The sequence below is a fragment of the Salmo salar genome, chromosome ssa07 (genome assembly GCF_905237065.1).
Source record: "Salmo salar chromosome ssa07, Ssal_v3.1, whole genome shotgun sequence".
Lineage (NCBI taxonomy): Eukaryota > Metazoa > Chordata > Actinopteri > Salmoniformes > Salmonidae > Salmo > Salmo salar.
This window is the reverse complement of record NC_059448.1, coordinates 13307500-13319102: the sequence shown is the minus strand read 5'-3', so window position 1 is coordinate 13319102 and position 11603 is coordinate 13307500. Positions and strand designations below refer to the sequence as shown.

The following is an 11603-nucleotide window of genomic DNA, read 5'->3' as shown; positions in this document are numbered from 1 at the left end:
CTTTTTCACTATTTATGAATAATTCCTTCTGTACACTGACTTCTGCATAACCTCAGGGTACATCATAACAATGTATCTTGCACTGTCATTACTTCGTGTTCATTATAGTGAACTATTGAGGTATTGAGAGAAATGCTTCTATATTCCCATGTGCAAATATTTGCCAAAATGCTCAAATTCGCAACCATGGATAAATATAACACCGGTAGCAACATTGTCTATAATTTAAATATTTGTGGAAATGTTGCATCTGTCAAATGTTCTAGAACAGATATTAAATTACCGATTCTTTTATTGATTGGATTCTAATTTATTGATTGGTGCAGTTTTCCAACATGGTACAATTCTATTACTAATAGTCTAGAATACAACTTTATTATAGGGTGGACATGTGTTGCATCTTGGAGACACAGTATATGGATAAAAAAATGGCTACATTTCATTGACCATCTATAAACCAAATGGTGTCCCCTGTTGTGGTAGTACGGCTTTAAGAGGCTTGTGTCTGTCCACGCCATGCAGTTTACACACAAGCAGCAAGGTCCCACATCCTGGTACTTTTCAACGTTGTCAAGGCAGGCATCGATAGAGAGAAAGGCTGGCTCGAGGGAAGTAACTGCTGTGTCCTGATAGTATATCTGTCCCGGAAAGTTAGGTGTAACTACCAGGTAATGCATATGCATGTTTTTTCACACCTTTTCAACCATCCTACTCTTTCACCGCTAGCTTGGTTTTATGCTTTTCGATTCATTTAGACAAGGAACACACGCAGACAGGCGGCAGTCCGTGTGGACAGGGGAGGAGGAAGAGATTGTCCATTGTACGCTGGTAGAGACATTAATATCACCAAATGTGTCACATTTTCCGGGGTTTTTTCGTTTGAATTTGTGGCTATGCTTTAGCACTCGTCGGCACACTGCGTTTGGTATTCGTATGAGAATAAATAAAGAATGAAAAATGGCACACGACAGACATAATTTGTGATAGACGGAGGACTTGGTTTAAAGAGACAGTGCCATTTGTTCTCTTCCTGGTTGTTGTGCATGCTCTTTGATGCTGGCTGTCAGAGAGCGAACACAGCCTGCATTTGGATGCGTTGCAGGATTCATATGGCAAAAATATTACATTTGTATAGTGTAAATTAGGAACCACAAAATATTTTATTAATTAGGCCTATATTAATTAGTTAAATAGGGTGCGCACAAGTTATTTCTTGCTTCCTTTCTTTTATTAAAGTCAATATCTAAGCCAGCCAGAAATTGTGTTAATAAATGCCAATACTTGACAATGATATCAATGTATAATTTACTGTATTGAATATTTAGCTTTAATTTTGGGATGGATAAATGGGGTGCAACCATGTGGTTTGAAGAAGTATGTATGTATGTATGTATGTATGTATGTTTATTTATTTGGTTCCTAAACTGGCAACAGTTTAAAACAACTTCAAGATGTGATATGTCAGCAAACAATCAAATTTCCCAAGACCTATGAGATTAGTATATTTGTCTCGCTAAGCGTGTTGTTTATTCTCATTTTCAGGACCGTCTGTTAATGTCAAGATGTGGCGGGTGACCACCAGAGATGGGAGACAGACATAACAAGACCTATAGGATGTTACTCAATAGCATACGACAATGTAGGCTAAAGGCTGACGGCATCCATATCAGGTGAACTTTGGACGAAGGAGAGTGGGATGAGTGAAGATTCTGCAGCCAGCACAGTTTGGTGAAGAGCACGAGAGGTGACCAATCAGCAACTAGCATGCCAACCACCAAGGGAACTGGAGGGGCTGGCAGCCCACGGGGTCAGCGCTACCGTCCAGCCTCAGAGTTCGACGATGCCACACTCGCCCAAAAGAGAGAGTACTGGAAGACCAAGAAACGAGAGCAGAGGGCCAAGCTGTCAGAGGTCAAGAGGGCAAAAGATACAAACAGAGTGTGTAACTCCTTGGGCAGAAATGCAGTCCATAAGACCCTAACCTCTATGGTGTTGAATCCCAGTGCCTCTTGTTCAATGGCAGGGTCTGCCCCCACTTTGTTGAATAGCGACGGTTCCTACCAAACCAATGTCGGTGGTGCACCTGTAGTTTTATTAAAGGAACAGGGTTCTGCTGTCTCCTATCATCTGAACCATAGTGTTGGGGAAGAGGACCAAAACTCTTCCTCAGCTAACCAAAAGGAGAGGTGGTTCCAGAGGATAAAACTTGACAAAGTCTTGCCTCAGTTCCCAACGTCCAGTGCAGGTCCAGGAGAAGGTGCGATGGTCTGCAAGATGGCGGTGAAAAGTTCCCCAACAGGGGGCACTGTGATCGGACCGGTTACCTCAGCCAAACCCAACGGAGTGCTGCTAAACAGTGGCTCCTCCTTGCCTCTGGGAAGAGTGGCAGTGAGACCCTCAGGTTCTGCACCTCGCCAACCACAGAGCGGAATGACTATTCTGAATGGCAGCTCTCCTGTAGTGTCAACACAGAAGCATCTGGCCACCCAGAGTGTATCAAGGCCTGATCCGTTAACTGAGACGCAAGTTACAGTGCGTGTTCAGCCTGGACCGCTAACTGCTAACATTACCTCAGGGTTGCCCATCGTGACCAATCAGCCTGCCCCTGTCCTCATTCACAAACCAGAGGGTAGGCCTATAGGGATGAAAGTAACACAACTAGGTGGGACAAAGTGTGTCCCGGTCACAGCCCAAGAAGTTAGTTGTATCAACGACATATCAGCTACACTGGAGACTGAGGAGGACAAAGCCGCCAAGCGCAGAGAGAATTGGCGCATCAAGAAGCGAGAACAGAGAGCGAAGCAGGCGGTTAGGTTAACGAAGGCTAGAGAGAGAATCACGAATATGGAGATAACGTTGCAAAAAGCTGGAATGTTACCCAACGTGGTCATTGAACGTCCTCCGTCTGCTTTGAGTGGACAGGGCCATAGGCAGTGTGTTAACAGAGTCAGGGTCCCGTTCATCTCAGCTGGACGCCTGCTGAAGAACGCCAGAGCAGTGGCTAGCGTTGTAGTCAAAAGGGAGTCTGAGGATTCAGCCCTGGCTAAGCTAACTGCAGTAAACGCTAATCAACAGACTGTCCAGGTAAAAGTAGAGAATCCGCAGGACACTGAACCAACAATGCAGACTGGCATGGCATCGAATGTCATTGGTTTTAAACCAGCAGGGGAACCAAGCAGAAGGCTCCCAGGTCCAGGGCAGTTTGCCAACACTAGCCAAGGTATGGTCCGTTGTAGGACTCCGAGACAGAGGTTCATTGAAACCCAAAGGAATTTCCTGGGTCAGAGAAACATGAGGAAGTCCCCCTGTCATGCTACAGCCTTCAAAACCCGCAACGCACTCCGAGAGGACCCAACGGAGACCCCCGAGCAGAGGGTGGCCCGGAAGCGGGAATACTGGCGTGTCAAAAAGCGGGAACAGCGAGCTAAGCTGTCAGTGGAAGTCCGAGCTAAGATGAAGGAGAAGGATGCTCTGATGCGAAGAGTCAACCGGTACCAGAGCATATTGGAGGATATGAGGAAGGCGAGAGCGGCGGGCTGCAACACACTGCCACAACCAACAGGAAATGGGCCTACCCACACCAGCGCCTCAGAGACCATCGGAGGGTTCATCAAGGAGGATGGTACATTGACCAATACCATTCCCCAAATGTATCTCATCACAGAAGCAAAAGAGACGGGGGATGAAATTGGTGGCATCGGTGGGATGCCTGTTAATAATTCATTTACCAACACAAATATCCACCGCCAACACCAACTGCTTCCCAAACCCACTGGTGATACATCTAGTAATGTGGTACATCAAATACGGGTCAAACCACCACCTCTAATCCGTCCTGCTCAAGTTAATGTCTCCTGTCCTCCCATCGGCCTATCAATCAGAAAGCCTCCCAGGTTAGTTTCAGGCAGCACCCCGAAAAACCTCTCTAATCCACACACAGTCGTCCAGCCCCAGAGTCGTATCACCCTCACACACCCTCAAAACATTCAAAACACCTTTCCTGGTTTGCCTACAGCGATACCGAAGCCGGCTAGCTGGGTCATGCAGATGGCTGTCAAAGCTTCTACAGAATCAGCAGCGCTCAACTTGGACCCAAATCTAACAGAGGACGAAAAGATGGTTAAGAAGAGAGAGTACTGGAGGGTAAAGAAACGAGAGCAGAGGGCGGCCCGCGCCACCCGCCTAAGGCAAGGAGTTCAAGCTAGGGGAAAGACTGCCTCACAGAAGAGGCGGAACCAAAGGTTAGCACGATTAGCCGTCGCCATTCCCAATGTCAACAACACACTGACTATCAAGCCTCTCTCAAACACCAGTGTGTCCACGTCTCCACAGGGAGACCAAATCAAACAAGAGAGAGGATCAACCTCAACAGACGCTCCATGTCCTCTACTGGAACAACCCCTCTGTGTTGATATCAAACCGCCCCGGTGTTCACCGCCACCACAGACCGAGCCACCAGACCCAGCCTTGAGTGCTGACAGCCAGGCCACCACTCTCTTGGTGGTGGCTTCTATGAAGAAGCTGCTGGAGGAATCGCTCAGCACTGTGGCTGACTGGAAAACGGAACAGCCAGACTGTATTACAGAACAGCTGCCTTGTAAAAGTGATCCTCAGACATGTTCCTACAAGGATGCTTCTGTCCAGATGGAGGTCAAGCCAAATCTACCTCTGCTCACCCTGGAAGAGGAGGAGAAGGTCTCCCTATCTGGTGACCTATCGTTGGAGGTCAAAGGATGGCAGGTGGACGCTGACGCCCTGCCATCCTGCCAGGTAACCATTTGTCCATTGAGCCCTCATCCTAAGGACTCTTCCCTGTCAAGTCCTTGCACTGAAAGTCTGTCTTTCCCAGCTCCCCCTCCCTCCGAACCCCCCTCTCACACACCCACACACTCTTGGTCCCACACAGCAGCTTCCGTAGGACCACCTCTCCCTCGCAGAGCCCAGAGGCTGCGTGCCAAAAAAGCAGGACACCACCACTGCTGCTCCCCAGAACCCCCGAAGCTACACCATCAGCCTCAACAACAACAACAACCACCTCATCAACAACATGAAAATCAACATCAACAACCACCTCATCAACAACATCAAAATCAACAGCAACATCAGCACGCACCAGCGGTGACAGGCCAGAATGTGACTCTGGAGAAGAAGAGGGAGTACTGGAGGATGATGAAGAGGCAGCAGAGAGCTAGGACGTCCAGGCAGGGAGGAGGGGGGCTGAGACGGGGGGACTACGGCAGACGACTGGCCCTCAAAGCAGCACAGGTGTGTGGGTGTCATTTGTAATCTTGATATTACATTTCATCACTGCAGATTTCGTCATTCACAATGGTGGCCCTATACCTATCATTTCAATTAAATTTGAGGCAAAAGTATGTTTTGGGGTTATGTCAATTTGAGTGTGGAACTGATATGTTGTTTGCAAAGCATTGTAGGTGCTTACAGAATATACTGTACAGTTGTCTTCTGGTCAAGTCCAACTGAAATACCATGAACCTATACTGAACAAAAATATAAATGCAACATGCAACAATTTCATAGATTTTACTGAGTTAAATTCTTTCGGGCCCTAATCTATGGATTTCACATCACTGAGAATATAGATACGCATCTGTTGGTCACAGACAACCTTTAAATAAAAAGTAGGGGCGTGGATCGGATATCCAGTCAGTATCTGGTGTGACCACCATTCGCCTCAAGCAGCGCGACATCGCCTTTGCATAGAATTGATCAGGCTGTTGAATGTTGTACCACTCTTCAATGTGTGTGCAAAGTTTCTGGATATTGGCGGGAACTGGAACACGCTGTTATACACATCGATCCAGAGCATCCCGCACATGCTCAATGGGTGACATGTCTGGTGAGTGTGCAGGCCATGGAAGAACTGGGACATTTTTAGCTTCCAGGAATTTTGTAGAGATTTTGTAGAGATCCTTGCGACTTGCCGTGCATTATCATGCTGAAACATGAGGTGATGGCGGGATGAATGGCATGACAATGGGCCTCCAAGATCTTCTCACGGTATCTCTGGGCATTCAAATTGCCAACAATAAAATGTAATTGCATTCGTTGTTTGTAGCTTATGCCTGCCCATACCAAAACCTCACGCCACCATGGGGCACTCTGTTCACAAAGTTGACATCAGCACACCGCTCATCCACACAACGCCATGCGGTTTAGAGTGGCCTTTTACTGTCCCCAGCACAAGGTGCACCTGTGTAATGGTCATGGTGTTTAATCAGCTTCTTAATATGCCATACCTGTCAGGTGGATGGATTATCTTGGCGAAGGATAAATGTTCACTAACAGGGATGTAAACAAATTTGTGCACAAAATTTGAGAAAAGCTTTTTGTGCGTACGAAAAGTTTCTGGGATTTTTATTTCAGCTCATGAAACATGGGACCAACACTTTTACATGTTGCGTTTATATTTTTGTTCAGTCTATTTGAGGAAGAGGGGGATATATATTCTGAGAACTGGACAAACATAAACAAGTACATTTTTGTAAAGATCAACAAATAGATCAAATAACCTTGGTTATAAATGATTCTGTATATTATGACATAAAACGAATGTAAACGTATTCATCGATTTGTGTTTCAGGTTTCGAATCTCCTCATTGTGAAGACACACACACAGAGGCCAGTGCAGAGAAGCGGAAGCTTCAGTCTACACACAGCACCATTGCTCAAACTGCAGTCCTCCCCACTTCTCCAGCCTATATCTCCCCAGCCTATATCTCCCCCTGCTTCTGGACCCAAGGCTAGCCTCAGCATGGTCACCAACATCCCTACACTTCTGGTTGTAGACCCCACCACCTCCAACATGGGACAGCCATATGATACAACACAGCTCAACCCTCCTGTCAACTGTACCAGTATCTCCAATTCACCCATTGGTCAAACAGGGTCCCCACAGACATCTGATAGCTTAAGTACCGTGTCTCTCCCTATAGGAGGTGGTGTCACTGTCCCCCCATTGAGTGAACGGAAGAAAGACGGGCTGCTATTGGTGGAGAACCAACAGGAAGCGGCCCCAGGATCCAGCGCTGACTCGCCCCGCGTTCTAAAATGGAGACTGCGAGTGCAGGAAACCTCAGACACCGATACCTCACCCATCGCTACTCTCACACCTCCGCCCAACCCTTTGACTAGCATAAAACTCTTACCCATTCAGCCTCCCAGTCAAACATCCTCTTTCACCCCAACACAGACTCCTTTCAAATATCAAGGTGCTCAGATTTCTCAAAGTGGGAATGTACAAAATGTACGATCGCCTACATTGCAGGGGCCCACCAAAAGCCCTATCTACATAAGCCCAATGGGTCCGCCCAAGCCAGTGCCGGGGGAGTCGGAAGAGGAGACTCTGAGGAAGAAGAGGGAGTACTGGAGGGTGAGGAAGAAGGAGCAGAGAGCCAGGAAAGCAATGAGAGATGGGGAGATGACAGAGAAGAGGCCCTCGGTCAACTGGCAGCCCATCATCCCTAACACTCATCATCCTCAACAGCTGCTTGAGGAGATGGAGACACAGGTAACATTTTCAATGGTCAACATTTCAAAGAAAAGGCCATATAATATTGTAATAAGTCAGAATTGTATGTTTAACCATTGACTGAACCGTAACTTTGCTTAAATCATGCATCGATACCAAGGGATGAGGATTCAGCCTTGGGTAACTTTCATTCCTCTTGGTCAGTTCATTTTTTTTAGGGCTGACTAACTTTGTTTTTTCTCAACCAAAGGAACAGGATCCTGACCGGTGGTGCAACACCTCCGAGGACTCTGAACTACTTCTGAGGTGAGAGACAAGTTTTCAGACTTCTCTCTGACGTTTCTGTTACCTCAATGTGTGTGTTGGTAGTAATCATAACTGTGATGCCCTTTTTTCCATAGTACTTCCACAGAGACAGACATGGGCTACTTTCCTGACTTTGGCCAAACTGAACCTTTAGAAGGTAATACATTTGATACTTCTAGATCTTTTAAGCCTAAATCTAGCTATAGCTATAGGCGTTTCTTAGAGTAACCTTGTTGCCTTAGTAGAAAATGTGGCTAACTAGCCCAAATATTTATACAAATATGTTGGACCCCTGGCTAGTAAAAAGTCATCAGGGACTAGTAGAAATTGCAGTCTACTGGCCCGACTGACCAGTTCCCAAAATCCTAAAGTTCCATGTCTCACAATACCACTATCTTTCCTCTAGACGAATCAGAGCTCCTTTTCCTACACGACGATGTCGGCGACAACTACGACGGCGCCATCTCGGATGCTGTATGGAGGAATCGCTACCTCATGGACTACGACCCGCTGAACCAGCTGCTGGTGTGCATGGTGTGCGGGGAGCTCCAGTACTCCCACAGCCTGGAGGGGGTGAGGGCCCACATCGACGAGGCCCACCCGGATACCCTGAGCCTGGAGTCCCCGGAGCACCTTCGCATCCTAGAGGCCTGGGACGAGCAAGTGTCAAGGAGAGAACGCTTCTTCACCAGCCAGCTGCAGCAGCACAGTGGGACAATGGGAGGTAATTAGGTTATATTATACAGGAGGGCCCAGAGTTCTTCCTGTTCCTGGCGATGGGGAAATTTGGTATTGAGTATTTCTGTTATATCCAAGCACATTTTGTTTCAGGGGACAGTGCCAACCTCCCAGCAGAAGTAATGGTTGATACAGAGGACTCGTCATACCCGACGAACAGCAAAAGCTCTAGAACGATTAAAAGACTCTGAGCGCTAAGGTGAGCATTTTAGCCTTCATTACTGTACATTTCAGACACCATCCATGTCTGTATATCATAATGTTGACCGTAGCTCTCTATATACCATGGGGTGTATTCTTATCTGTTTTTACGACACGTTGTTTGACAAACTCGTACATTGTCCTACCTACTTGTCCTAATTTGCAGAAGCACAAATAGCTCAATTCCAGACAGCATAAAACAATAGAGGAAGTGAAAACATTTCTGCTGTTTTTCTTTTGTGTATTATCTTTTCCGGAGCAGTTCCTCTACAAAGGATGAACTAAACTTGGAACTATATAACTGTATAGGGGACATGGCAAGCGTTTACATCATTAACTTTGGGATAGACCCACACATATACACACAAATGTATCTTCTTGCTGTTTTTTTTCCGTTTTTTTTACCCCTTTATCTCCCCAATTTCGTGGTATCCAATTGGTAGTTAGTCTTGTCCCATCAACTCCCGTACGGACTTGGGAGAGGCGAAGGTCGAGAGCCGTGCGTCCTCCAAAACACAACCCAACCAAGCCACACTGCTTCTTTGACACAATGCCCACTTAACCCGGAAGCCATTTGCACCAATGTGTCAGAGGAAACAGCGTGCATGGTGCCCGGCCCGCCACAGGAGTCGCTAGTGCGCGATGGGACAAGGATATCCTTGCCGGCCAAACCCTCCCCTAACCCGGATGACACTGGGCCAATTGTGCGCCGCCCCAGGGGTCTCCCGGTTACGGCCGGCTGTGACAGAGCCCGGACTCGAAACTGACGCAGAAACTCTATTGGCACAGCTAGCACTGCGATGCAGTGCCTTAGACCACTGCACCACTCGGGAGGCCTTCTTGCTGTTTTTGATAGCGCCATTTTGTAGTGATCATCATTCACTACTACTACTACACCATGTCTCCTGTGCCCTAAACCAAAATAATATAGAAATGAGGGATGTCACTGGGCTCTATAATGTCATTGTGCTTTATAACATACTAAAGCACAGTCAGGGCTCTCCCTCAGTCCACACCACTGGGTTAACTTAACATCCCTATTATGTGTCCATGACAAACAGGTCAGTGATGTTCTTCAATCTGAATGAATGTGTCCTTACTCCTCAATGTATCAGGATCAATATGATCCAGGGTTTTAAGGGTAAATAGCAGACATGTGAATTTGACTTAGAGACCATGCGTCCATTGAAATGGTCTACAGGTGATCAATTGTTCAATGATTGCTATTGGTCTGTACATACAGTACATTTTATAATTTTACTTAATGATATGTTTATTTAATATTTCTCTCACATACTATCAGTTTTGTACTGTATTAACAATTTGTTATTCAGGTCCAAGACCATCAGTTTTATTTCTTCCCTTTTCACAAGGGACATCCTTGCATGAGGGTATTCTAAATATGTCCTAAAAAGTACTGGTATAAATATGTTTCTTGCAGCATACTGTATCTACAAGACTGACTCTTCAAAATACTTATTTGACACACAAAACAACATTGTTTTCATAAATCGTTGTTCTGGAATATAAAAATGTTCTTCCTTTTAATAAATGTAAACATTGTTTTTGTAATGCTGATTTGACAAATGTATTTCTGCACTGTAAATACAACACAAAATCGTTATGTTTAAAGGGGTGGTGAAATGTCAAAACCCTTTTAATGTATTATTTGATTGCCTATCACTTAATTGTTGCTCACGTTTTGTTTCTGATCTGATTTCATATTTCCTTGTCTATTTATACTGTATACATTATTTTTAATGCCTTTATTTAGTCTGAACAATCAGTCAGTGGCACAGATATAGATTATTACATTTTTATTTAATTGTATCCCTGATTTTAACAATCAATTATCGGCATATGTATTTTGTATTACTTTTTAAACAAACAAAAAAACATGTAAGATCCATTGGCCTGCTGCTTGGATGTTTATATACTTCCTATATGTAACAGAAAATGTGTGGAATGGACTTCCATTTGTATTGTTTTTGGTTCACCAATATGCTGACAATAACGTCCTATAGAGCACAAAGCTTTGGAAGTCAGTCTTCTGTTGTCTTAACAGACTGAAAATGCATTGAAAACAGATTGTACTGTGATTAACTTTTTCTTGTACAGCTGTAGCAAACTGTAAATGTACAGGGGACACTGACCAAGCTGTATGATTATACCTGTTGAGAATGTACCTCTGAATTGGTTCCTACCTTGTTTGTCTGTTTTAAAAGGGAATGTTCGAATGCCTTTTCGGTACTAATAAACCCTTTTTCTATCTTTTAAAAGTGGTTCTGATTTATTGCTAGCTGGCACTATCAAGGAGGGCGTTCAAGGAGGGCGTATATGAGGCCATAACTTTATCCCCATTGTCAACAATACTTAAAGATAAGTCAATGTGCATCACAATTCCCTTCAACTGTCCAATTTTAAGGTGATACATATTTACCATTAAGACAACTGACTGAGTTAATGTCAATGCACACTAGTTTCAACACTGTGATTTTAGGTTGTCACCCTTCACTGAGATACATAATGAAAATACTATGAAAACAGTAGGGTCCGCATAAGACATTACGTTTTCCTGATTTGAGGCGTTCTTGACTCTTGACACGGTGCTAATTAAAAGAAGAGCCTTGTCAAAGACATTTACGACAACATTAAATGAGTTTAGAAGTTGTCGGGTTAAATAAGTACCTAAGCTTGGTGGGTACAGTATACTTCGGTATTAAATCCACATATTTAATGAAATCCTATTACCAGGTTTTTATGAGGGCCAGGAGTGACCTGACACGGAAGAGTTAGTTATGATAAAAACTCTCTCTGGTAGAGAAATGGGCTCTGTCACAGTCCTGTAGCTGTTTACTGCTTCCCT

At 45.0% G+C, this 11603-nt stretch overlaps 1 protein-coding gene across 3 annotated transcripts; it reads left to right on the top strand.

Moving 5' to 3' along the window:
- The first annotated feature begins 498 nt into the window (after window positions 1-498).
- Window positions 499-11016, top strand: si:dkey-28a3.2 (uncharacterized). Of its 3 annotated transcripts, none has more exons than XM_014206614.2 (8): window positions 499-668; window positions 1543-5265; window positions 6605-7531; window positions 7743-7798; window positions 7894-7955; window positions 8205-8522; window positions 8630-8735; window positions 9181-11016. In XM_014206614.2, exons 2-7 carry the CDS (start codon window positions 1765-1767, stop codon window positions 8725-8727), a joined length of 4962 nt encoding a protein of 1653 aa, XP_014062089.2. In that variant the 5' UTR covers window positions 499-668; window positions 1543-1764; the 3' UTR covers window positions 8728-8735; window positions 9181-11016. The 3 variants fall into 3 exon arrangements, with proteins under 3 accessions (XP_014062089.2, XP_014062088.2, XP_014062087.2); XM_014206613.2 differs by having other exon boundaries at window positions 9000-11016; XM_014206612.2 differs by having other exon boundaries at window positions 8630-11016.
- Window positions 11017-11603: the final 587 nt, after the last annotated feature.